Source organism: Anticarsia gemmatalis, chromosome 6, assembly GCF_050436995.1.
Source record: "Anticarsia gemmatalis isolate Benzon Research Colony breed Stoneville strain chromosome 6, ilAntGemm2 primary, whole genome shotgun sequence".
In the NCBI taxonomy this organism is placed as follows: domain Eukaryota; kingdom Metazoa; phylum Arthropoda; class Insecta; order Lepidoptera; family Erebidae; genus Anticarsia; species Anticarsia gemmatalis.
Window position 1 is genome coordinate 1,218,341 of NC_134750.1, and position 27,115 is coordinate 1,245,455.

The 27,115-nt window shown below is 35.5% G+C and overlaps 3 protein-coding genes across 6 annotated transcripts in view; 2 read left to right on the forward strand and 1 right to left on the reverse strand.

Annotated features, from left to right (window-relative positions):
- Nucleotides 1–5,430, reverse strand: part of LOC142973445 (V-type proton ATPase 116 kDa subunit a 1-like) — a 40,357-nt gene extending 34,927 nt beyond the window's left edge. For 3 of the 4 annotated variants that reach the window (XM_076115128.1, XM_076115130.1, XM_076115129.1), the window contains exon 1: nucleotides 5,125–5,429. In XM_076115128.1, coding sequence (XP_075971243.1) covers nucleotides 5,125–5,241 — 117 coding nt within the window. In that variant the 5' untranslated portion in view covers nucleotides 5,242–5,429. Of the gene's footprint in view, nucleotides 1–5,124 lie in introns of all 4 variants that reach the window. The other variant, XM_076115127.1, reaches the window with a different exon arrangement.
- A 693-nt stretch (nucleotides 5,431–6,123) lies between these two features.
- Nucleotides 6,124–12,624, forward strand: emei (transmembrane protein 161-like emei). The gene is made up of 9 exons (XM_076115136.1): nucleotides 6,124–6,282; nucleotides 6,363–6,725; nucleotides 6,888–6,967; nucleotides 7,433–7,648; nucleotides 8,562–8,678; nucleotides 9,063–9,203; nucleotides 9,557–9,731; nucleotides 10,214–10,447; nucleotides 10,875–12,624. The coding sequence occupies exons 1-9, from the start codon at nucleotides 6,280–6,282 to the stop codon at nucleotides 10,992–10,994; spliced, it is 1,449 nt and encodes a 482-aa protein (XP_075971251.1). The 5' UTR covers nucleotides 6,124–6,279; the 3' UTR covers nucleotides 10,995–12,624.
- Nucleotides 12,625–14,252: 1,628 nt separating this feature from the next.
- On the forward strand, nucleotides 14,253–18,243 carry LOC142973451 (heat shock 70 kDa protein cognate 4). The gene is made up of 3 exons (XM_076115137.1): nucleotides 14,253–14,413; nucleotides 15,115–15,322; nucleotides 16,433–18,243. The coding sequence occupies exons 2-3, from the start codon at nucleotides 15,115–15,117 to the stop codon at nucleotides 18,184–18,186; spliced, it is 1,962 nt and encodes a 653-aa protein (XP_075971252.1). The 5' UTR covers nucleotides 14,253–14,413; the 3' UTR covers nucleotides 18,187–18,243.
- Nucleotides 18,244–27,115: the final 8,872 nt, after the last annotated feature.

Sequence of the window (27,115 nt, forward strand, 5' to 3'; positions counted from 1 at the left end):
CGGGCGACGATTCGCTCTTAATCTAGCTAGATTAGCTGCATCTGCTGCACTAAGATTGTACTAAAACCTTAGCAAATAGACAGATTGAACAACGATAACAGTCCAGATACACTTTCCAATGGGACAACTGACGTAGAATTAATAGCTGTACATCTTAATACCTGTTTTCCCAGGCTTCAATAGTTTCTTGTAAGAGCCTTGAAATTGACGGCCTTTTATTTCAAGAAGACTCATGTTGACGATTTGTAGATCGCTTTTGAAATACTGGGCTTTTCGTCATATTGGAAGGTTTGATTTGGGATTACATATACGGGAATCCACTAAGCAACTGTGATTGTAATTGTAAAGAGGTTTCTTTGTCAAGCATCCATCAACAGGGCTTGATATTAGTGGTATAATACAGCAAAGTTTAAGGTTTTTTGGCAATTAAACTCGTGATAATTGTATAGTAACGAATAAAATAACAAAGTCATCGTGAATCAATTAATTAAGTCGAGTTGTGGAACGCGTTTTACCAATTTACATGATTGTATCATTTCTATCTTAGTGTTTGTTGTTATTTATAGGTTTTCGATACGAATGCGAGAGGTGGGGTCACAACCAGTCACGTGCGTGCCAGTTTCAGATAATATACTTCTTTTGTAGTTTTTATAGGCAGTTGCTCTCAAGAGCTAAATAAGCAATGTTGGTAGATGGTACCTAAAATCTAGTCTAGTCGGACTAAACTGTAGTAAGTTCATCCCATGCTCATGATAGGATAATAAGATTGGCTGTACGATGGCAATCGGGATTTCAGGCTAGAATAGCATTGGCAATTAGGCATATTCTTGACAGACATCGAAAGAGGTGGAGTAATGAAATGAGCACGCAAGGAGCTTATAGGATCAAAATGGCGAAAGATCAATATAAATTAAGATTGGGGTAGAGGCCAAGGATAAAGTGGGTAGGCAATAACAGTATGTGAGTTGAAAACTACACAAAGCTTTAAACAGAACATAAGTAAAGTACACATTGGAATATCGTATCAAGTTAGAAGGGATATGAATCTTTGAGCTACTGCTATCATTTACTATCTACCATTAGTAGGGAATCCCTCTCATCTAAACTGCAGAGTACAAACAACAACTTTAGCATATACAATAGCGAATAGATAAACTAAAGCAAACCAAATAAACCAGTCATATGATCAGTAGATATAATTACATTTCTCTTTGTAAACGTCGCAAACATAACAAATGGCTTGTTACTAAATGCACTCAGCAATTACTTCCTAGAGTGATTAAACAAAAGGATTTTAGAAATAATTATTGTTTAACAATATTTGAGATATGCAAAATGTTTTCTTCTATTACAGGGCACGTGTCTGTTTGAGAATGAGATTACCGTGACTAATTACTTTAAAATATCTTGGAACTTGTAGAAAATAAGTTATGGATTATATAAATTTTTATTTCAAGTGTAAGTTTGTTCCACGTTAATTACGTAGAAAGATTTTGGCAACTATTGTAAAGATTTTATTTCATTCCATTGGTAAAATAACATTATAGAATATAGTTACTGAAAGTCAAGATTTTAGAGCTGGATTCACGAGAAGAAAATATCAACATAAAAAATCTTATCCATTGTTTTTTATTTAAGTAGTTTGACACTTAAGCTGGTATAAAATCATCGAGGCATTATTCGCCATTATAATTTTGCAATTTACGCAACAACGCCAACCCTGGTCTTATTGTTCAATGCGCGTACGCAAATGCATGTACAGAATTAATCAAAAGAGAAACTACTGCTCAATTGGTTTCCAATGTTACATCGATCGTAATAAATATAAATTGAGTACGAATTTATTTACAGTTTGGTATATTTTTATACATAGATGTTATGTCACATAGTAATGTTAGTTTGATGGTATAATCATTGACCTTCGATGACAAAGGTTAAACGTAATAATGGTAGAGCAGTTAAAATAGTTACGACAGTTTTAATGGCGTCGTAGGTTTAGTCGGGCACGAAACAGAATAGCATGGGTTTTACCTGGTCAACTACAAAGGTCTAAGATAAACCGAGGATCCATGAAATAGCTAAGCTTAGCCTCAACAGACAGTGTTTGCTGAGCGGATTGTGGACTTCTGTTTTATTCATTTCTATCTATCTTATTTTCTACTGTAATCACTGAAAAGATCCGTGCCGTCTGGTGTTACGATGCTTAATGAGTAACACTAATGTGTAACACAGCAAGAAAGAAGAAACAGTTAGACAGAGAAAATAACTGCTCCCAGCTAGTGTAATGATCATAACAACGGTCAGTGCAAAGAGCTCTGTCCATACCCAAAATTTAACATTTCAACTATAATACTATATGTATAACCAGCTAGTGTAATATGTTTAATGCCTCATAACTTAGGTCAGTGCCAAGAGCTCTGTCCAAATCCAAAATTTTTCAACATTTTAAGAGTCAACTATAGTACTGAATGTATGTGTATGTGTTAAAAACCAAGTAAACACTGGCTTAAAACTTCAACATTATTACAAAAAATAGTGTAGGTATTGAAAGTGTATTGAGTTGTATCAAACAAGTACAATGCCAGCCACCTCATTGAATATTTACTAAGCACTTTATCTTGTTACATCATTGCTTTTTGTGCTGTAAGGATAAACCCACTACTTGTTGTTATTTTACTAATAAATTAAGATGTTAAAGTAATTGATTGAGTGTCTATTTGTCTCTATGTGAAAATAAATGTATCTCTTGTCCTTAAAAGACAATTTGTATTCTTAAAATTATGTTGTATGAATAAATCTTGCAGAGCAGAGGGTTTCTCAAGCAAGGCAAGGCATTTTGCTTGTGAAACAAACCAGATAAGGAAATTCACACGAATTATCTGTAGTTCACACAAGTTTTTATTTTGTTTAAGAATAGAACCTACTTGCTTACTTAGGTATGTATACAAAAAGTTATTTTATGAATGCTTTTGATAGTAATAGTATATTCTGGCTGAAGAGACACAACATATCTAGTATTTAATTATGATACCTACTTGCATAAAGTGTGCAAGTGTTTGATACTTTCTAGTTTTAATTACCAGTACACTTTCTAACACTTAGTATTAATGATACTTTTAAATTTCAAGCTAGGTATACTAAAGACCATCTTTAGCATAATTTTGATTATATTAGCTTAAATAGTTATTACAGTGAAAAACTGTTATCACTTGCTTCAATGGTGAAGGAAAACATTGTGATAAAACCTTGCATGCCTAAAAACTATGTATTTTTAAATGTATTTCTTAAAAGCATGCAAAATCTCCAACCTCTGCCTGACTGGAAGACTCAAGGCCTAGCACCATCCTTGCCCAGCAGTGGGACAGTAATGGGTTAAAAACAAATGAGATAAAACCTAGAATGTAGATTACAAAAAAGTATGTCTTTTGACTAACAGAAAAATATGTTGCTATTCTGGTTAACTGGTCCTTATCAGCAGGTGAAACAAGCCTTTAAGTAACCTAGCAGTTAAAATTACAGATTAAATTCTTTAACCAATAGGCATATCAACAAAAAACTTTATCATTCACTTATCAATAGCCCATAATCACAGTAATTAACTTCATCCATCATTACTAATGACAATCACATTTCTTTAATCAATCACATGATTTAGAATCATTCATTTAATTTTTATGTTGGTACTGCTTATGTAATACATACATACAAACATAATATCACACCTTTTCTCATAGGGGTAGGCAGCAGCCAAGGAACAGAATTTAGAATGATCCTTACAAACTTCCATTCTCTTAATCACATCCATACATCCTGTCATACAAGACCACTGGTAACAAAGACTAAACCTGACCTTTTTACCAGACATCTTCAATGTGATCTGTGTCTGGTTATGTAATTTGAATCAAAGATAGATAAAGATAATAGAGCAGTTTTTTTATCCTATTTACAATCTAAATGTTAGAATCTGTCCTAAATTGTCTATTTCATAACATTACACAAGAAGAGATTAATTTTATGCAACAAAACAATCAGCTGTGATGAGATGAGATCTCAATAAGAATATTAGATACATATAGACAAGCTTCTAGTAGCGAGTTTATCTGTATAAAGCCATTTCACATGGTAACAAGTATACTACATGCTAATCTTGGTTATAAATTATCAATGAACATAATTTCATTAAAATCTGTACAGTGGTTTTTTTGTGATAGTTATGAACATACCTTCATACATCTATCCTCACAAAATCTCAATCAACCAAGCTTAACAAACTATCTTGATTTACCTAACTACAGTACTACACTAGCTAGCTATCTTACAAATATTTGAATGCATCATATGGATAACATAACCATTACAATTGTTATAAATTTTTACCTTTACCTGAAACAGCAGAATGGTCCTAAGAATTGTCCATAAATAATAAAGTTATAATAAATTGAGTGCCTCAATAATACCTAAATGATCAGGAAAACCAAAATACATTTCAGTCATCTAACACAGGTTAATAAAATACCTGTTTGTGGTGTGGTTTTATGACTAATAATTATATAAACACAGAACTAACATTAATATAGTCACAGAATAAGTAATAGTACTATGATATAGTTTAGTTTAGTAAAAGAGTACATTATAATAAACACTGCCCTTAAGCCTATATCAAGTTTTGATATGATAGTTGATATGAGTATCAATGACTTAGAAAATAAACTTGTAAAAATTTTACTTATTGGATTATACAGAACAATAGAATGTGGTATAAATACAATAACAAATTGAATTTAAAGAACAACAGTACAAATATACAGTGTAAAAAAATACAGTAAAGAATAAACATAGAAAAGTGTATCTGTACTATTCAGTTCATAGGAATACTAGAACGACAAATATAGGAACCTAGGTAGTTATACAAAATCAATGTAATCAGAGACAGATAAGTCGGCATATCACGAATTCAGGGCATGAAACACGATCGAAGGGAAACGAGGTCACCGATTTCCTATTACAAAAGCAATGTCTATCGAAAACTTAAGAAAATGTGGTTCATTTATCAGGGAATGTCACCGAACTCATAGGGGGCGTATAACACAGTCCACATGGCTGGAAATCATAAAGATTACTCACGTCACGAAACTGGACTAGTCCCAACTCTCCGAGTTCAGACACGCAGGCATATGCAGCTTCACTTTGTAAGAATAGTTGACATAATGTCATCTCCTCACTCCGAAACAACGACCCCATCTTTCACGGTTTTATGCACAACACAAAATCAAAAAAATCAACTCCAGAAAGAGGCTCCGTCGCTAGTCTGCGAGCAGACTTTAGCGGCGACGAAACCAAATTACTTGTGCAGACAAATCAATCGATATGAATATGCCTTGCGTACATTAGTCACCAGTGCGCAACGCGGCGCGGACTTCTGGCCGGAGATACCAGCTCAAAGGGAACTGTTTCCTTTTATGATAGTACTTTGCATTTAAATCCCCTTGTAAAATTTATTGAGTTAGTCTAGGGATTTAGGTAATCGTTAGTATGAACATGCTTAAATTCTCATTAATTTTGGAGTAAGATGATCAGGCATCAAGCAATTTGTTTCAAGTATAAGAAGTTTTTTCGACCTCCATGTAAACTTTTCCTTATTATTATTAAAAATAATGGGCTGTTAAGTGTTAAGCTACAAAACTTTAAAGCACTTCGTAATAAGAATATTGTATGTTGTTATTAATCCTTATATTTGGGCAGTTTACAATTACAAGGCAACACTATAAGTACTTTATCTCTTTTTGTCTATTGCTTTCTCTTTCTTCCAATTGATTAGACATGGAGCGTTTACAAAGAAAGTTAAAAGTAAATAAAGCTTAAAACAAACACACTAATATTTCAAAATAAGTCATTTGCTTCAGCTAAATATTTGGATTATTGAAAATAAAAATCTTAATACTTGTTAAAATCTCAAGAATTATTTCTGAATACAAAATATTACTAAATTATTAGGCATGCCATAACCCATACAATCTCCGTAAACAGGAGTACATGAACCAAAATAAAATGTAGGAAACTGACAGCTGTTCCTTTGTTTTGTCCTTTTTTCTCTCACTGAAAATAACCGGACAAATCTGTCTACTCCTCAAATGTCAGTATAATCAGTATTGTTTTAAAATATTCCGTGTAATAATGTGTGGGAGTAACGAATTGAGGTTATGCTTTTAGCTGAAACGAAAATAATTTATTAAAATTAGACTATGAATAGACTTAAATGTGAATGAAAATCGAGGCAAAATGGTGTGTAAATTTGATTTATTGGTCTGAAGATAGATGCAGTATCGAGTTCTTCACTTCATTGCATTTTATTTCAATTGCAGGCTCTTCTCGGCGCTCAGTTAGTTATAACACTGATTATGGTATCAGTGATACAAAAATTGGGAAATTATTCGTTTGCAAGATGGTTATTATGTTCTCAGGGGTTGTATAGATATTTGTATCCTACTAATAGTGAGTTGAAGACTTTGGCGGGGGTTCCTAAAGATACTTCGAAGAGTAAAAAGGGGAGTAAAAATGAGTCGAACGGGAAGCCGGAGACGTTCCACATTCCAAGGAGCCTGGATATCCAGTTGGAGACGGCGCCCGTGACGGCGTTAGATGTGGTGCACTTGAGGTTTTACACTGAGTATGTGTGGATCGTGGACTTTTCACTGTACACGTTGATTGTGTATATTATGTCCGAGGTAATAAGCATTTTAACAGCACATTGTAGCAATTCAAGGATTAAATAATTCCATATGGGATGAATTCAATTTAAGCCTTAATTAGCTTGGTATAACTCTACAATTGCTACTAGTTATGCTTATATTAGTTTAGAAACTAATGAGTTATTATTTATGTTTCAGATCTACACCTCAATCTTCCCACTGAAGGATGAGTTCAACCTTAGTATGGTGTGGTGTCTCCTAGTTGTATTATTCTCATTGTATCCTTTTACAAATGCATTATATTGCATAAAATTTATATTAAAAGTCACCATTACTCTACAATAAAATAGATAAAAACTATGACATCATAAAACTGAATTATCAAAACTTAATAACAAACAGTAATAATCTTAATTAAGGTTTTGATATTGAAAAGTTTACTTTCTGATATATGACTAATACTTAAAATTGGATAGAGAAGCGAAAAGCAAATTAAATAGTGAAAACTTATTTATTTCTTTCAACATCACATTTGTAGAATCTTCACAACTTTTACAATACTATTTGTTTAATTATTGTATCAAATACATAATGATTTGACCATGATTCTTATGATCTAATCATTATGCATTCATCAGACCCATGATTAATGTTTTTATTTTTTTCTGATTGGAACAAGCTCAACACTAGATTAGAACACTATTTAGTATCACTATAGAATGCTTTCCTTAACAAATATACAGTAAAATCTTATTAAGTTTGACAAAGCAGTATTTCACGAGTGAAGAGTCAATTGGTGAAAGGTCAACATGCATAGTATCCTTCTGCATCTTCTTCCTAGTGGCCATGATGGTGCTGATCGTAGACGAGTCCAACCTGGAGGTCGGAGTAGACCCTGCTTATGACAGCTTCTATGAGAATGCTTCTAAGTTCCTTGAAAACCAGGGGCTGTCTTCTGTGTAAGTATAGACTTATGTATTTAAGTGTAAATTTTAAATTATAAGCTAATAGGGTTGCAAGGTTATTGACTGTGCACTAAACCAATTTGTTGTGATAAGGTAATGTTTGAATCTTGCCCAGCAGTGGGAATGTTATGGGATAGAAAATAAGGGTGTAATGATCGCTAATGAATGGTGCTAACTTTCTGGGGGCTTAGTAGTAAACCATAGCTAGCAAAATACAGATCTGTACCTAGCTTTTCTTGACATCCTACCTACCTATGTCCACTTGTTGGTATAATGTTACAATGTTGGTCTTTGTGGCGTAGTGGTTAAAGTGGTCGCCACGTCACTACCATTGCGACGAGAGGTCGTGGGTTCGATTCCCACATGGAACAATAATTTGTATGGTTCTAAAATTCCCCGCGACACAAAAGAAAAAAAATGCAATAATTAAACCAATATAGATACCCAACCTGCTAAAAGATGGGACTACATAAAATCTTGCATAAAAATTGTAGAGAATAGTTTGTAAAAAGTACAGACACACCTGTCCTACAAAAGTCTTGATTAAATTGTAAATTGGCAGCATGCCCAAATATAATAGAGAAACCCTGAAATATAAGACGAAAGAATGCAATAAGTGTTACCAAGTGTTGCTAAATAAAAATAGAATAAATAGGCTGGGAGAAAGGATCAATTGATTGAAAATAACAGTTTTCATACATATTGTTAAGATAACATATTTTCACATACCAAGAAATGGACGGAATTTAAGAACATAATATAATTAATAGCCACAAAATAAAATCATTAAATAATTGTTTCTTTAGAGAATCTATATAGTGTAGTGGTACCATCATTATCACTGACACTGTTATAGTACCTAAAATATATTTTTTATTATTATTTATATTGTATATTTTGTTTTCAGAGGTCCAGCTTCAAAGTTAATACTAAAGTTCTTCTTTGCGGTGTGGGCAGCTATAATCGGTACTCTGTTCACATTCCCTGGTCTCCGAGTCGCCAGGATGCACTGGGATTCACTCAAGTATGTCATCTACTTTAACATAAGAAAATGTGGAGACAAAACCTTTGGTTTACTTTGACTTATGCAGTATATTTATGTCTATGGCTAGAAATTAACATAGTCTTGCTAAAATGGAGAGTATGTTGTTGCTAATTGCGTTCATTGCATTATGTTACTATGTCGACAGGGACTGTGTATATCTCCTTATTTGCTCTTTATTTTGCAACATGAAGAAAAATAAGACATTTATGCGAACATATTTTTGTATGAGAGTTCTGGGTTGTAGGCTGTAGACCTTATTTTTCTGAGAAGTATCTAAATTTAATTAATATAGCGAAATGTTATTCAACATTGTCTTACACTGTAAACATAAAAATATTATTTTGCTCATTGGTTATTTTTCAGATATTATGGCGAGAACAAAGTGAAGTCCCTTCTTCTGAATTTCAACTTCGCGATGCCGTTCGTTCTAGTATTGTTGTGGATACGACCCATCACAAGACATTATCTCACTGTAAGAGTGTTCAGCGGAATGGAGAAACCACTGTGAGTAAAAATTTACATTTGTTTTTCTTTCCACTAGATTTACAACGTTTTATCAGACTTTGTCAAATTAGATTTCAATATAGCTGGGAGTAAGCAAGCTAGATTGTGAATAGAAAACACTGATGAGTGAAAACATTGGTACGAGTCGCATTTAAATATACCTAACGTATTTTACTGCTACCACAGACAGTCAAATTCATGGAGCTCACTTTTGTTGCTCTCAAAGAGTTGTCCGTAAAAGGTAATCGTAGTTATAGTATTTACTCGACGTTGCTAGCACGTATAATGCACCCTATTTTAACGTGCTAGGCAAATTTTCAAATAAATTTCTAATTATATTCCTTATCTCCCAGCATGACGTCATCAGCGTACGACAGTCTCCGGCTGGCGCTGGTGGGCGCCACGGTGCTGGTGCGCGTGGCGCTGATGCCGCGCCAGCTGCAGGCCTACCTCGACATGGCGCAGAGACGACTCTCGCTGCAGAAGAAGGAGGCTGGGCGGATCACTAACATTGAGTTACAGAAGAAGGTCAGTTTTCATCGAATCTAATAATTATTATGACCCACGAGTACGGCCTCTGTGGCGCAATGGTTAGATTATTGTCAAGAAAACGTTTCTACAACTGCGTACTGGAATCATGAGTAATAAGTTTAAAACAATTAACAAAATTGTGTGATTCGCGTATTTCATTTTGTTTGACGAGTTCACGAGTTCCGTGTTTGTTAATAGAAATTAAAGTATAGTGAACATGCTTGTTTCTAAGTGAAGAAATTATATTAAAAAGCTACTTTTATCAGAACCTTTAAGTTAGAATTAATTGGAGTATGATTTTTTTTTCTGCAAACTAACAAAATTGAATTCAAATTCACCATTTGAAGATTGTCACATATAATACACATAAAAACAACAACATATTACAAACAAGATCATTGCGGAAGGCCTATGCCCAGCCGTGGACATCCAGGCTGATAGGATGATGATGATACAATTATTCCATTCTTCTTTCGCAGATCGCGTCAGTATTCTACTACCTATGCGTAGTAGCGCTACAATACATCTGCCCCATCGTGATGTGTCTCTACTTGACTCTCATGTACAAGACCCTTGGTGGGTACACGTGGACCGGCCTGTTCTATGAGACGCAAGAAATGTGTACTGCTGACGACAGGCCGGTGGACGTCACGTCTAGTATCGAAGGAGATGGCATTGAACAGTTCCAGATGGCTTGGGAGAATTTGAAAATGGTGAGTTGATACAGAAATTAACGTATTATTTGTCCTTTATTAGGCAAATAGTCCTTTTAGAATAAGTGTTTTAGTTAAAAATGCTAAACTTAACTACTTTAAAATGGATTTTTCTGTTATATCTGGTTGACTGTTTTATATCTAATTTCTTAAATGTTTATGCTACTGCCTATGTTAAATATTACATTCCAATTTTTTCACTACATGGAATAATTAGGAAATTTATTTAAAGTAGTATTTTCATACTTTTTAAAGGCAACTTCGATTTTAAGAATTAATCTTAAGTCGCAACGCTTATTACTAGATTTCTACTCTTAAATATTATGTAGAGAATAGCAATCGAACTCCGGACCCCCGCTTAGCCACAACACGACATGGACATTGTCAAAATTCAAGTCATAATTTTAATATATTTTTATTTCCACAGGTATTCACAGTAGACGTGTACAAAGGTGTGTTCGGTTTCGCGACGTGGTGGTGTTCGTTCGCGTGGTTCCTTACCACGTCGCTCGGGCTCGCCTACCAGAGCTACTTCAGAATCTCATGATGCTAACGACTGCACACTAGTAGACAGACGGACTTAGTGCTGTTGCTTACATTGTTAACTGGATTTAAGACTATACTCGGGCCATTTCAAACGTGTGAACGAAGTCATGTCATTCTATCGCAGTCTCTCGCTCGCACTTACGCATTGTCAGATTCATTTCATTCTTTTGATTATGACGTAGTTCGCACGTTTGTTACGGCCTGACTATAATGTTTCCTTTGCCTGATTTTATTTGACGACAATTTTTGACACAAAATATTATGCAAAAGTTTTGTTAGGATGGATGGATTTATGTATGTTGCTCTTAAAAAATACTGGAAGTATGGGGTGAAATTTTGTACACATATAATACTTATAGCCTGGATTGACACAAAAGACACTTTTTACGACGGGAAATCTTCGCGAACGAAGTCGCGGGCTGAAGGTAGTCCATCAAAAATGAAAAATTTCACTACTATTAACCTAAAATAATATTTATATACCAAGGAATTACTGTATTTCTAAAATCGCCCAATGATCAAGATTTATAAGTTACCTATTTTATACCAAAAAGTTTCTTAAAAAAAAGTACGCATTAGGTAGGTATAGTAATATTTTTACATTTACACAAAGTAAATTCCAAATAATCTTAGGTTACAAACATAATTAAATGCTAACTGCATAAACCGCGTTAATCTTCAAGCAAAAAAAGCAATATATTAATTATCACATAAGGAAGCAATGAGAAAAGGTCATATGTGTTTTTATATCACCAAGTGAATGATGTAAGCAACTACTTAGATCCGAAGTCCAATCTTAGTTCTAGTCACATTATGCTGTACGAGCGGGGAATAAACGAGATGGTTTGGAGTGCTTCTACTGCCCTCTTGTAATCTGACAATAATCTACTACACAATGTCATTACTAACGGGATACTGACACCTTACTCAATGATAATTTACGCTCAAATAATTATCTGTGGCTACAAATCACGTGAAACTTTAGTGACTTTTAAAATTGAGTGATTTTTTGAGTATTCTGTTGTGAAGGTTAAAAAATGGTAATACGCATAAACACAGATGATGGATTAAAAAGAGTGTCAGGTTACGTAAAATTTTTATAGCATTTTCAGACACCCATTCCTTGAAGTTTTGATTATGATTCAATTCGCGAAATAATAACTGTGTACAAAAAATGTTTTATTTTTAAGAATAAGTGTCATTAATACCTATATCGTACAATTTTAGTTTTCAATTGTTTAATTTTCCTGTTCATTTGGCATAATATGGTTCAAAATTGCGTCAATTGACAATTATTTTGTTCTGGAAGTGGGATATTATGTGTGTGGTTCCCGGTGTTTTGTAAGATAAGTAAAGACATGATATTCTTTCATAGCTAACTGCATAAAGGCCGAATTTTTAGGCGTCAGTCAGAAACTCTAAACTCTCAAATGAACATAGACTGATCAAAATCGGTCCTTATTTCTCTCCCTTTGGCAGTTAATTAAGAAAGAAATTACAAGATTGTTCTTGAAACGTCTCCTGTGTGAAAAAGGTTGTATTATAGTGTGCATGTTTGCAATATTTAGGATTGTTCTATTTATTTCTTTGTATTGGACTGTTTTTAATAAAAAATATAGAATGTTTTTAAAGCCTTTGTTTTATTTTCAAATATTTTTAGGTAAAAATAGAGAGACCAGTAAATACCTAGCCTGCATTTCTTATTTCGTAGAATTTGATTGCGCTCTTACGATTTCTAATAATTTTCGTAATTATATACCTAGTAGAGTAATTAATTAAATGACTTACCAATCGCGAAATGTTACGACACGGGTAAGTGACATTCGCTCTTTTTTTCATTCTTATTTATTAAGTATTTCCTCTTTATAATATTAGTATAGATGGGTAAGGTAGTTAGGTATTCTGGTTATCAAAATCGACCGCAAATAAAGTAAGAGCTATATAAGTACAACAAATACAATAAACTTTATTTACACATTATTATGTATGCATGTCAAGCATTTATTTTACCTTGTTTTTAAAAAAATTTACATTAGTAACAAGTTAGTCTACTAAAGTTTAGGAAATGAAATCTTGATTATCACAATTAGCTTAAAGGTTACAAGAGTACCCTCTTGTTGGTTTGATCAATTCGTTTTTGAAATTGTAGACCTACAATATTTGGTGACTTAGTTGAACTTTGGTTCACGCTCTTTCAATTCATTCAAGTACCGTCGTGCGTCATGGAAACGGAAATAAAGATTACTATGATTCACTAATTGCACAATAGGTGGCAGCATTACTCCGTGTGCATAAATTCTACATAAATACAAGTAGTATAAATTTAAGAAATGTATCCCGTAGCAAAATTATATTTATTTTTCTGTATCAAATAAATATATATATTTAAAATAAATGAATTTAATACCAATGTCTAATCTTCTTTTTATATATTTTCTTATTTGCAACATTACTCCGAGAAAAAAGTTCTCGATTTTAGTGACGTTGCCGTTGTTGCTTAGTCTTTTATATCGATGATTCATAAATTTTTACATTTATTGTTCTTGAAAAAAGAAAACCCGTTTATGTTACGAGTTTTTTCGTAAAATTATTCAAAACTAAGATGAATATGGCCTTATTTCAGTTGGTTTTAGAAAGTAACGCTTTTTTTGCTTACATTGCTTGTTATATAAACCCTTATTTATAAGAATGTAATTGTTACGGGATATATTTCATTGATTAATATACTTATTAGAATGTTGCATTTCTAATTAGAATTGGGTTCTAATAACTTTCTGACCAATTCTAAGAAGATGTCATTGTATTAGAATGTATTTGTATGAAAGGAATACAACCTCCTTTAACTTTGAAATAAAAACACAATCAATGTAATAAAATAAAGAATTTGAATGCAAGTTTCATATTAGACGTTGACCAATAGAATCCACTAGACTTTAGTATTATGGCAAATATTGTGGTATCCATTTAATTGAAGTTTCAGGAGCAACGATATTTAATTCCCTACGACTGAAACATGAGAAGTTGTAGCTGGAAAACATATTGGTTAAGTTAAAAAATAAAAAGTAAATTCTAGAACTAAAAATTTAATGACGCAATAGTAAAAACTTATCGACATTATGTCTTTTTCACATCACTATAACCCTACATCTGTTCACATAAAATTCTGCAGATGTCATCTCTCGACCAATGAGCGTGAAGCACGCTGCGAGGGAGCGAATGCTATTGGTCGATAGCCAAGAATATTCCAGAAAGTCCGAGTGACGTCGAGTGACGCATCACGACGCATATAAACTCTTTGGTGAAATTCCAGCGCCAGTTTATTTCGTGAAAAGAAGCCGTCAATCGCGCACCTTTGCTGAGTTTTTGCTCTACGACTTATCAAGTCAACGACTGAGATAGTATTATACAAAAGATAACAAAGTAAGTCACATTTTTATTCAATTATTTAACGTTTTATGTGTTCTAAATTGTGTTGTATTTAGATATTGTATCAAAATTATCAAATTAGTGTCTAAATTCTATCGTTGTCCGAATACGTTGAAGCGTGGAAATCATCAAGTCACAAATAAATATTGTCGGTGGAAACTAACTTCATTTTAAGGGTTTTCGTGTTATATTCGTAAAGAAATTTATGAAATACGAGGTTAGTATGTAGGAACGCTTGTGTAATAATTGTTCAGTGACAGCCTTTGTTCCGCTAGAACTTTGCACGTGGTTAAATATCCTTGTAACAATTCCATTACAGGATACGTATTAGTATATTTCAAATGCGGTGTGATTTATGTTTTCGACGCGTTTTTTCCTCGTGTAATACAACCGCATTCGAGAACTTTCCGTTGCCGCACCGTATCGATTTTTCTTGTAATGGCCGCCCAAGTAATTTCCGTCGAATGTTACTGCTATAAGTCGGTTCTAGGGCTACATTATAGCGTTTAATTGAGAGATATGGTGGAATTCCTCGACCACTTTTTATTATATCCCACGTGGGAGTAGTCTCCCATAATTTATACTGCCATCAAAATGGCGGAATATAACCTCAAGTTTTTTATGCCGACTCGGCTAGCGCAAGCTAAGGTCGTACAAAGTTCAGCCGGTTTTAACACGAAGTTTTATTGTTTCAGATGGCTGCTAAAGCACCCGCTGTAGGTATTGATTTGGGTACCACTTACTCGTGCGTGGGAGTTTTCCAGCATGGTAAGGTGGAGATCATCGCCAACGACCAGGGCAACAGGACCACGCCCTCATATGTCGCCTTCACAGACACCGAGCGCCTCATCGGTGATGCCGCCAAGAACCAGGTGGCGATGAACCCCAACAACACTATTTTCGGTAAGAATCTTTACCACGCGTACCCTCTAACTTAGAGGTTAGAACTAGGGCTTGCGAGTTGCGACCCTTCCACATGTTCAAGTATCAATTCTGTAGAACGGACAACGTGGTTACAATGTTTAGGTTTAGGTACCTATTTGTTATCGTAACATTTTGTAGATATTACGTCACCCACACTAAGGTCTCATTGATAAGTAACATGGTGAGAAATGCCGCCGGAAACCGATGACCACATGTTACAAAACCGACGCCGGCTTAGATAGCCGGTATTTCAACGCTTTGGGAACATTTCATATCATTATCTACTAAACGAATAATTTGGTTAACACGTGAGTCACGTGTGGTCCCGCACGTTTGTTCAGGGTCAACGACTCCTGCTTCCTACGTAACGAGGCAGGAACTGAAATAGGTCAGTGATCGATAGGGCTAGGTTAATCGCCTGCGTCTATGCATAGACTGGATGCAAGTTTCAATGTAAATGACGGAAGTCACAAATTGCGAACATGAGTGTATTAACCTAAAACGAATCGATTTAAGTCCTAGTTCTGTCCTAGCTTTTTTTTATGTTTAGTCATGCTTTGGATCCAGTTAGTACATAAAGCTATTGGAATAGTATTCCGAAACATCCTTTTCATTCGGTTCGCGTAATTAGTAGCTACATACAATAAGTTATTACTTGCTACCTTCTAGCTAAAATCATAGTCGGCGTAGTGTAGGCAGTTAACACAAAGCAACTTATCTAAACTCGAATTTTAGCCTAAAACTGTAGGCGTAGTGACTCATATATTACACAGCTGGCACTCATAATTTCACTATTGATGACTACACCCCCATATCATTTATTATTTATGTCGTTCTACACGTTCTCACTAAAATATTGATGAGTCATCCCTTGCTCTACAAGGTTAACTTGTAAGACATTAAAGGTTAATGTGCAAACGGTTTTGATACTTGAATATGTATTAATGTTTTCATGATGATACCCAATATACTAGACTAGAGTCTCTGAACATATTGAATGATAATTGTATTCTGAGGATATCTTAAAAGCAAAAGTCAACCTCGTGATTTTGGAACAATCTCTACAATGTTGTTGTTTGCTTGTTACAGATGCCAAACGTCTTATCGGCCGTAAATTCGAAGATGCTACCGTCCAAGCTGACATGAAGCACTGGCCTTTCGAGGTTGTCAGTGATGGTGGTAAACCAAAGATTAAGGTCGCCTACAAGGGAGAAGACAAAACCTTCTTCCCTGAGGAAGTCAGCTCTATGGTGCTCACAAAGATGAAGGAAACAGCCGAGGCCTACCTCGGCAAAACGGTGCAGAACGCAGTAATCACGGTTCCAGCGTACTTCAACGACTCTCAGAGACAAGCCACAAAAGATGCGGGTACCATCTCTGGCTTGAATGTTCTCCGTATTATCAACGAACCGACTGCTGCTGCGATTGCGTACGGCCTTGACAAGAAGGGTAGTGGAGAACGTAACGTCCTGATTTTCGATCTCGGCGGCGGTACCTTCGACGTGTCCATCCTGACCATCGAGGACGGTATCTTTGAAGTAAAGTCCACCGCCGGTGACACTCACTTGGGAGGAGAGGACTTCGACAACCGCATGGTCAACCACTTTGTCCAGGAATTCAAGAGGAAGTACAAGAAGGACCTCGCTACCAACAAGAGGGCCCTCAGGCGACTCCGCACCGCCTGCGAGAGGGCGAAGAGAACTCTCTCATCGTCCACCCAGGCTAGCATCGAAATCGACTCTCTGTTTGAGGGTATCGATTTCTACACATCCATCACCAGGGCCCGTTTCGAGGAACTGAATGCCGACCTGTTCAGATCCACCATGGAGCCCGTGGAGAAGTCCCTCCGTGACGCGAAGATGGACAAGTCCCAAATCCACGACATCGTACTTGTGGGTGGTTCCACTCGTATCCCCAAGGTACAGAAGCTCCTCCAAGACTTCTTCAACGGCAAGGAGCTGAACAAATCCATCAACCCCGATGAGGCCGTAGCTTACGGCGCTGCCGTCCAGGCCGCCATTCTGCACGGAGACAAGTCCGAGGAGGTGCAGGATCTGCTTCTGCTCGACGTGACCCCGCTGTCTCTCGGTATCGAGACCGCTGGCGGTGTCATGACCACCCTCATCAAGCGCAACACCACCATCCCTACCAAGCAGACTCAGACCTTCACCACCTACTCCGACAACCAGCCCGGTGTACTCATCCAAGTATTCGAGGGTGAGCGTGCCATGACCAAGGACAACAACCTGCTCGGAAAGTTCGAGCTGACCGGCATTCCTCCCGCGCCACGTGGCGTGCCCCAGATCGAGGTCACCTTCGACATCGACGCCAACGGTATCTTGAACGTGTCCGCCGTCGAGAAGTCGACCAACAAGGAGAACAAGATCACCATCACCAACGACAAGGGCCGTCTGTCCAAGGAGGAGATCGAGCGCATGGTCAACGAGGCTGAGAAGTACAGGAACGAGGACGAGAAGCAGAAGGAGACCATCCAGGCTAAGAACGCGCTCGAGTCTTACTGCTTCAACATGAAGTCGACCATGGAGGATGAGAAGCTCAAGGAGAAGATCTCAGACACCGACAAGCAGACCATCCTCGACAAGTGCAACGACACCATCAAGTGGCTTGACTCCAACCAGCTGGCTGACAAGGAGGAATACGAACACAAGCAGAAGGAGCTTGAAGGTATCTGCAACCCCATCATCACGAAGATGTACCAGGGTGCCGGCGGCATGCCCGGCGGTATGCCTGGAGGCATGCCCGGCTTCCCCGGCGGTGCTCCCGGAGCCGGAGGCGCGGCCCCCGGTGGCGGTGCCGGACCTACCATCGAGGAGGTCGACTAAACACATTCCCAATAAGTTATCAGTATCTCAATGAAAATAAATGATGATTGAAACTTATTTCTGTTTTTCAATGTTTATCCCGAAAATCTGTCTTACAAAGTTTTAATATACTATTCAAATACAAATTACAATTTATTACGAATACATACCTACTACTTATCAAAATACTCTTACACATCCACTGCATTCACAAAAAAGATGCAGTACGTTCTCACAAATGACAATATTAATGAAAGATGATCAACTTAATCGATTGCAAAGGTACCTAGCAAAATCTGTGGGTAATAGGCATAGGTACTTGCTTAGTTTGGATTTTTTGTTCGTTGACCTTTGTGTAGGTTAATGATCGGATTATCTAGGTACACCGTACTACACAGTTTTATTTCTCAAAAGAAGCAATTGCTACCTATTTGATTTATATTCCCACAATAATTCCCACAGCTATTAGAAGCGGCTAATAATAATGATGCAAACATCGCAACATTTATGTGCGATGTAAAACCGAAATAGCCACTCCAGAATTATCTCGAGCGATAAATAAAACTAGCACTCGCGTCTAGCGTGACGATGCTGACGATCGATAACTAACACGGGTAGTGGTTCTAGGTCAGCCGTGTGCAACCTTATTTGTTTTACAGGTCACACAACAAAGAAATCATTAAGTGCCTACCTATACTTTGTACAGAACGTAAAGATTTCAATGTACGTCAGGCTGGCCCGGCCTCATGGAATTTAATAATGAGATTGTTATCAATCCAATGTACCCGGGTATACTAATATATGTAACACCTTTATTTTCAATGTAACTCTTTTTAAAAGAAATTACGTGCACTTCTTAGTGGCCGGGCCAGCCTGACGTTTTCAGCCCGGCCACCTTGTTTCCCACTAATCTACAAAAAATACTGGCAATATTGTGCTACAGATGAAATGTACCCTATAATTTATGCATATGTAACACAAAATCGAATCCTAAAATGCAATAGCATACGAAATATTAGCGGTTGCAGGTGGCCGGGCTGAAATTATTTCGTTAATATAAAACAGTAAAACTGCAACACCTACCAAAAACTAATACCAGTACATAATGAGATATAGAGATATAGAATACATGTAACACTTTCATTTTAAATTATAATACATATTTAGAAAGAATAATCACTTGAAATTATATTTCAGCCCGGCCACCTAAAAGCGGTAATATTCCCTAAAATCTTATGCCAATTTGTACAGTAAAACCTGATACAGCTATGAAATGAAAGTTACATTCGTTTCGTTTTAGTCGTATACCTTTAAGCCTTCTGTTTGACTAGATTATCAAAATCTGAGAAACTTGCCGAAGAGTGACTATCATTTATTAACTAATTTCAGGACATTTGGTTTGTTGAGTGAAACAAAATTGGTAATTGTCATATTTTTTTAATAATCATTTTTGAAATTAGTTAGACAACATTTGTACTTATATTAATTAGGTACTATAACAATTGTTAATTATAAATAATGTAAAAAAAGGTTACACATTGATAATAACACAGTTATCAAAAAATTATAGTAATATCAATATTACCTTAACATCGAACATTCATTCATTCAGAATATTAGAAGATAATTTTTGGTTAAATACTTATTATACTTACCTTGGTAAAAAATCACAGATTTTCATAATGATTTTTACATCAACTTTGAATTCAAAGTTTTGAAAACTTTCAATTAAAATTATGCTAATATAATTATTACAACAATTCTTAAATAAAGAGATAACCATAGTTCTTTCAGTGGCAGCTAATGGAAATATAGCTATGTAGTATATATTATTTAACATAATATTAAAATCACAGCTAAAAATCACAATATTGATATTACTATAATTTTTTGATAACTGTGTTATTATCAATGTGTAACCTTTTTTTACATTATTTATAATTAACAATTGTTATAGTACCTAATTAATATAAGTACAAATGTTGTCTAACTAATTTCAAAAATGATTATTAAAAAAATATGACAATTACCAATTTTGTTTCACTCAACAAACCAAATGTCCTGAAATTAGTTAATAAATGATAGTCACTCTTCGGCAAGTTTCTCAGATTTTGATAATCTAGTCAAACAGAAGGCTTAAAGGTATACGACTAAAACGAAACGAATGTAACTTTCATTTCATAGCTGTATCAGGTTTTACTGTACAAATTGGCATAAGATTTTAGGGAATATTACCGCTTTTAGGTGGCCGGGCTGAAATATAATTTCAAGTGATTATTCTTTCTAAATATGTATTATAATTTAAAATGAAAGTGTTACATGTATTCTATATCTCTATATCTCATTATGTACTGGTATTAGGTTTTGGTAGGTGTTGCAGTTTTACTGTTTTATATTAACGAAATAATTTCAGCCCGGCCACCTGCAACCGCTAATATTTCGTATGCTATTGCATTTTAGGATTCGATTTTGTGTTACATATGCATAAATTATAGGGTACATTTCATCTGTAGCACAATATTGCCAGTATTTTTTGTAGATTAGTGGGAAACAAGGTGGCCGGGCTGAAAACGTCAGGCTGGCCCGGCCACTAAGAAGTGCACGTAATTTCTTTTAAAAAGAGTTACATTGAAAATGAAGGTGTTACATATATTAGTATACCCGGGTACATTGGATTGATAACAATCTCATTATTAAATTCCATGGGGCCGGGCCAGCCTGACGTACATATTATTTCATAGTACGTATTTGCAGATGTTATAAATCACAACTTGACTTTAACGGTGGCATCTGTCGCTTAATCACAATCAGCGACCAGCGAGCGCCACAGGCACAAAAGCTTATAGGCCAGTTTCTTTATACAACTAAAGTATCAGATAAAGTCATTAATTTTTCCTAGACATTAGTGTAGTAAAAGCATATATTATCTGCTTCTTCACGAGGACTGTAATGCTGGCGTTAAACCTACGTATGTTGTAGAGTTTAACTAACACCTACCTAGATGTCCTATTTCAATGTCTGGAAACGTGTCGGGAACCTAAATACCTACGCATCGTAGCGCAGTTATATTGTTGTTCAATCAATAACAGCCTGCGCACATGAAGTCATGTCCTAACTGAAGTGCGGGTTCCAATTACGGTCGACGTACATTGTGTTGGTAAATACACCTCAACAGATGCTGGTTTGAATTCAATATGGTTACAAAGTTAACAACCGTTTAAAAGGTAAAAAAAAGATTAGTTCATTACTTTAATAAACCGTCATCTGCGCAGATTCTGAAAATTTCAAGCCTTATTCTAGAAGTCTAGAAAAGTCTAAATATTACTAAATACCTGAGTACCTTCTATGATTATCCTAATCTAAGAGGAAAAATATTTCAGGCAAATTAAATATTGCGAAATGCTGAAAGTGCCAGTCACGGTGACGATTAATTTAAGATTAATAAAGCAATTATTTTGAAGTCTTGCGGATGACGTATACTCACTCACTCTTCGAAAAGTAAGATAGTAAAAACTCGAGACTATACTACTATAGTATTTAGTAATTGTTTACAAACAAATGAATCACCAGTTCCGGGGCATTAAACCGAGTATTGCTCATCACACTCATAATTTCATCACTCACATATTTAACTGACGATGACTGACATCACCTTATACAGAGAAACTAAGTTCTTCCTATAATGATAAGCACAAACCCCCCCGGTTTCTGAGTACACTAGCTGACCCGCGCAACTTCGCTTGCGTCACATAAGAGAATGGGTCAAATTTTTCCCCGTTTTTGTAACATTTTTTATTGCTGCTCTGCTCCTCTTGGTCGTACCGTGATGATATATAGCCTATAACCTTCCTCGATAAATGGTCTATCTAACACTGAAATAATTTTTCAAATCGGACCAGTAATTCCTGAGATTAGCGCGTTCAAACAAACAAACTCTTCAGCTTTATAATATTAGTATAGATATAGATTTAGCGGTAGTTTATCTATTCAATAGTGTTTTTTTAATATAAGTTCTAATGCTGTTGAATAGATAAACTACCGCTAAATGTACTTTAGAAACCGGGGGTAAGCAAGGTAGTACAGTGAACTAATTCTACCTGACGCCACCTTAATCACCTGCAATAGATGAATACAAATCAATGAAGCAGATTGTGTTATCCTTATTCTAGAATTTTTATCTGCAATTCCACCTAAGAACTGACGTAATTATCTTTCCATGTAGCAAAGATTTAGTAGGTAAATGGCTTTTTAAAGCAATGAGCATGAGTTGTCTTGGTCAAGTAATTAATTATTTATTCACAAGACTAATGTGTGTTACGTACTTAGTAAACTAATGTACGTAGCTCTTGAATACTTAGTACTTACACATAGTAGGTATGTACGGTCTATGTTCACAGTCTCATAGTATCGGAGTCGATTACCCTGTAAGCTTATAGCTCTTATTAATAGCATACATATGACTCCGAGGTCAAGATCGTCACACTGAACAACTGTGGTACATATAACTATATCATAAATATATAAATTTTATCCATTACTGTCCTGACAAAGGTCTGCTCCCGTAATGAGGGAGCAGTTAGAGCTTGAGTCTACCATGCTGGCCAAGTGCGGGCTTGGGACTGCATAGCTTCAAGAACTGTGTTAAAGAACTCTCAGCCATGCAAGGTTGCAACTAGGTATATCATAAAACATCGAAAAGTAATATCAAGCACTCAAAACATTAGATTTTGGAACGTCCTGTTTCATAAAAGGGTACCTATTGCGTAGCTACAGAAATTGATTTATTATTTCCTAAACACTTGATTGTATTGTTAAGTAAGAAACTACAATAAAATCCGGTGGTAAAAATACTTAATTATCGACGAATTTAAGTTGTAAACTTATTAACCACTAACCTTTATTTACATACAATATGAACCGATTTACACGTGATTACCCATGCTCATGTGCTTACGGAAATAGAGAAAAAGTATATTACTACTATATTTATAGGCCTCCGTGCCGCAGTGGTTGAAGTGATTGCTATGCCTCTACCAGTGTGTTGGGAGGTAATGGGTTTGATTAATAAACGGAACACATATTTGTGTTATCCACAAATAGTTGTTTCGGGACATTAAAGCAATAATTGTAATTATTAGTGCATAACCAAAATGGCAGTTACCAGATTTTCATAGCGTAAATTGTGTCAAAGATTTTGATGGTCATTTTGTACGTAATACATTCTTAATAGTCAGCGGTCATGTTGTTGTTTTAATAAGCAGGAGACACCCAGCATTTGCATAAAATATTTTCATAAATGTATTTTGACCGTTGGTAACGTTCCACAAACGCTTCATCGTTATTCAAGCTGTCTCCACGATAACATCGGTCCTCAAATAAACTCATCATTTATCTCGCAAACGTATAAATAACGGCTTCCAGAGATCACAGTTGTTTGAAATTTTAATTTAGATCGAAGTGGAGAAAACAACTGGATTTCTGGAATAAAATGTTTATTTAGTTTTTTTCTGAGAATATACTCTGAAAGAATTTGTATATCTGTTACTGTAAAAGCCCGAACGGTGGTAAATCCTCAGATTTTCCGGTATAACCTAAGATTTACCAACTCGCAATGGTAAAAGTCCGAACAATTCTTTTATTTCGAACTTTTACCTATATTCACTTGATGATGTCGAGATGTCGCCGGAGCCCCGCTTCGTAGGGCTCCTCCTTCTGGGTGGTTAAAAAAAAATAACCACGAAGGCTAAGGTTCTAACCTAACCTACCCATGTCGCTTTGCCCAAAACTCCTTCTTTATTACTATGTCACAGTATATAATTATACCGTGAAATAGTTATAAACATAGTTATGAAGGAGGATTTTTTAATATATCGTAACATAGTTTTTAAACCTGGCTTGTTCGGACTTTTACCATTGAGAGTTGGTAAATCTTAGGTTTTACCGGAAAATCTTAGGATTAACCACAGTCCGGGCTTTTACAGTAACATATCCATACTATACTAATATTATAAATGCAAAAATAACTCTGTCTCTCTGTTACTAAATCACGCCTAAAGGAAGAAGAAGGTGGAAGAAGTCGGGGATAAAAGCTAGTAATGTATAATTCTAGGTCGTTAGTTTGAAGGGCAATGTGTTTAACAGCAGAAAATATTCTACATAAGTGCAGTGAAATAATTCACAGTTATACTTTATCTCCGGTTTATGTAGGTACATGGCGTATGTTATTTGTACTATTTGCCAACTGGCACTGTGCTAATTGTTCCGTGTTCCGTGTAGTACGGAACTCCATATCAGTGTTCCAGGAAGTGCTCGGGTCAAGTTGATCATTTAAACAATACATGTCGAGATTTTGTGTTTAACATAAAAGGTTATAGTAGTACCATTGTTTAACCTAGTGGACCATCGTACAAAACGTACTTACCATATTCTCGAAATGTTACGCAATGCATGTATGAATCAAACATAGAGGTCTATGAATCCGGCAACAGTCTACCATGAGTCCTGAAATGGTAGTAGAAGGTTTGCTTATTGTTAAGTAAGATTGTACTACCAGAACTTATTAAATTAAATACTGTGTGGATTGATATAAAATGGAGGTCAATTACTTTTCTTCTTTACGTCATCAATCGAAATCTGGCTGGAATCCAATATTTTTTCTATGATTTTAATAAGAACTGAGTTCAACCGAGGTTACAAAATACGAAGATTGGTATTATTTCTACATCGTTAGTATTATTATCTTGGCTTAACTACCGTTTCATTAGTATTCATTACTCTATACCATTACCTATTTAGGGTATTCCCCTAAATTTATTCTGATTTCTTGAATAATCTTTGCCGCAATTCATCGATTCATTGTTTAGTTCATTATGTATGTTATCTAAAGTGCACAATGTATGAGCGTTATCGATTCAGACACGTCCATGCGTCATAATAACTACACCTGTAGGTATGTGTATGTATGGGACTTCACACGGGTTCTGCCACATGACATCAATAACGTATAATTGATGTTTTTATTCATATTTATGACGGGGGAATCCTTAAATGTATTTGTAAGTAATATACAAGGAAGTTTATATTTGATATATCGGAACTCCCCGATATTTAACTAAACAAGTGTGTAAGGAGGCTCTATTTATCTTCAGAAACTGTGGTTTTAGTGTTGCAAGTAACCAAAACAACCAAAAAAATATTGTATAATTTTAAGCAACAGACAAGTCACAACGGGTACAAATAGACTCAGAAAATTTATCTACGGAACACTTAAAATTGCATACTTGTTCTAATTGGAAATGAAACCTAGGAAATCCTAACTTAGTCAGTCTCTCAACACCTACGTTTCATCTAGAGTTCAAAGTTAAGAACATGTAGGTATTCAAGAACATAATTGTGTAGAATTATATAAATTATCACGACTGATTATCACGGCAACTAATAGAATAAAGTTCAGATTAGATGTCTACCAGTGCAAGTGAAAGTGTGTTTTATTTTGATAACATTATAATATGCGTCATCATGTGTTGTTATGATGCAGTGATAATAATCCCTCGAACATTCTGTTACTTTGCGGTTTTACAATCGTGACTAATGTTTACATGACTTTGCCTAGTTCTTTTTAAAAGAAACGATTTCTAGAAACAAATTATGTTAGGTAATAGGTAGGTAAATCAATAGATTTTCCTTACGTACTTAAGCTTGATATAGTAGCGCAATCTATACCTAAGTATGGTTATTGTTGCAAGGCATTCATAAATCAATGAATACTGATTTAAAAAAAGAGGAAAAAAAGACGACCGCCGTGACGCAGTGGTTAAGGTGGTCGCCGAGCCACTACCATTGCGTCGGGAGGCCGTGGGTTTGATTCTCACACAAAACAATTATTTGTGCGATTCACCAAAATTAGTTTCGGCCCTGGTTATAACTTGTATCCGTTTCTTGCATGTTCAAAAGTCCTTGCAACACAAGGGAAATTCTTAGTGCGGGAGTTGTATTTTTCAATAACATAGTTGTCTTTTCATCAAATATATTCAATAGAAAAATGTTCTAGTTAAAGAAAATAACACGTAGATCATAGAAAAGTTGGCTATCATCCAAGGTTTTGTCAGTGGCTTAGGGCTCGAGCCCACGCAAGGGTTTTACGTCATCAAGAAATGCATTTATAAACCTACGTCTAACAATAGCACACAAGTTTACGTAGACTATGACGTCACAAGATGTTTTACACGAGTAACATGCTATAAGTCTTGTATTGCCTATTGTATAAAGATGTTGATCAATTGCTTATCATCTTGAAGTTGTTATTTCACGAGGGTTTCATATTGATCAGTATAATATGCTCGGTTAGTGCAAAAGACTCACCTCCAGTTTAAGAGACTGGAAAATACACTTGACATCCTTTGTGCCCTTTCATATTTTTCCTTCGAGTTTGTAAGTCAACCTAGAGTATATCTGTTGAAGTAGCTGAAAGATTTATAACATACTAGCTGACCCCCGCAACTTCGCTTGCGTCACCTAAGAGAATGAGTCAAAATGTTCCCCGTTTTTGTAACTTTTTTCGTTGCTACTCCGCTCCTAATGACCGTACCGTGATGTTATATAGCCTATAGCCTTTCTCGATAAATAGGCTATCTAACACTGAAAGAATTTTTCAAATCGGACCAGTAGTTCCCGAGATTAGCGCGTTCAAACAAACAAACTCTTCAGCTTTATAATATTAGTATAGATTAGTATAGATAATACCTACTTACCCTACTGAAAACAACTGGAACCGACTGTGGTATGCCCGCATGCTCCATGAAACCATTAAGTATGGAGAGTGAATCTGAGTGAAGCTTAGATATCGATGTCTGCTAATATTCAAAAGAATGTTCACGCCATATTTCCTGACCTGTTCTTGAAGGGATACTATAAAATAATGTACAGGAAATAAAACTTCAAACAGTTTGGT

Coding starts and splice junctions, on each gene's coding strand:
- LOC142973451 (XM_076115137.1), top strand. CDS start 15,115: ATGGCTGCTAAAGCACCCGCTGTAGGTATTGATTTGGGTACCACTTAC. Junction 15,323..16,432: donor CCCCAACAACACTATTTTCG/GTAAGAATCTTT, acceptor TGCTTGTTACAG/ATGCCAAACGTCTTATCGGC.
- emei (XM_076115136.1), top strand. Junction 6,726..6,887: donor TTGTGTATATTATGTCCGAG/GTAATAAGCATT, acceptor TTTATGTTTCAG/ATCTACACCTCAATCTTCCC. Junction 10,448..10,874: donor CTTGGGAGAATTTGAAAATG/GTGAGTTGATAC, acceptor TTATTTCCACAG/GTATTCACAGTAGACGTGTA.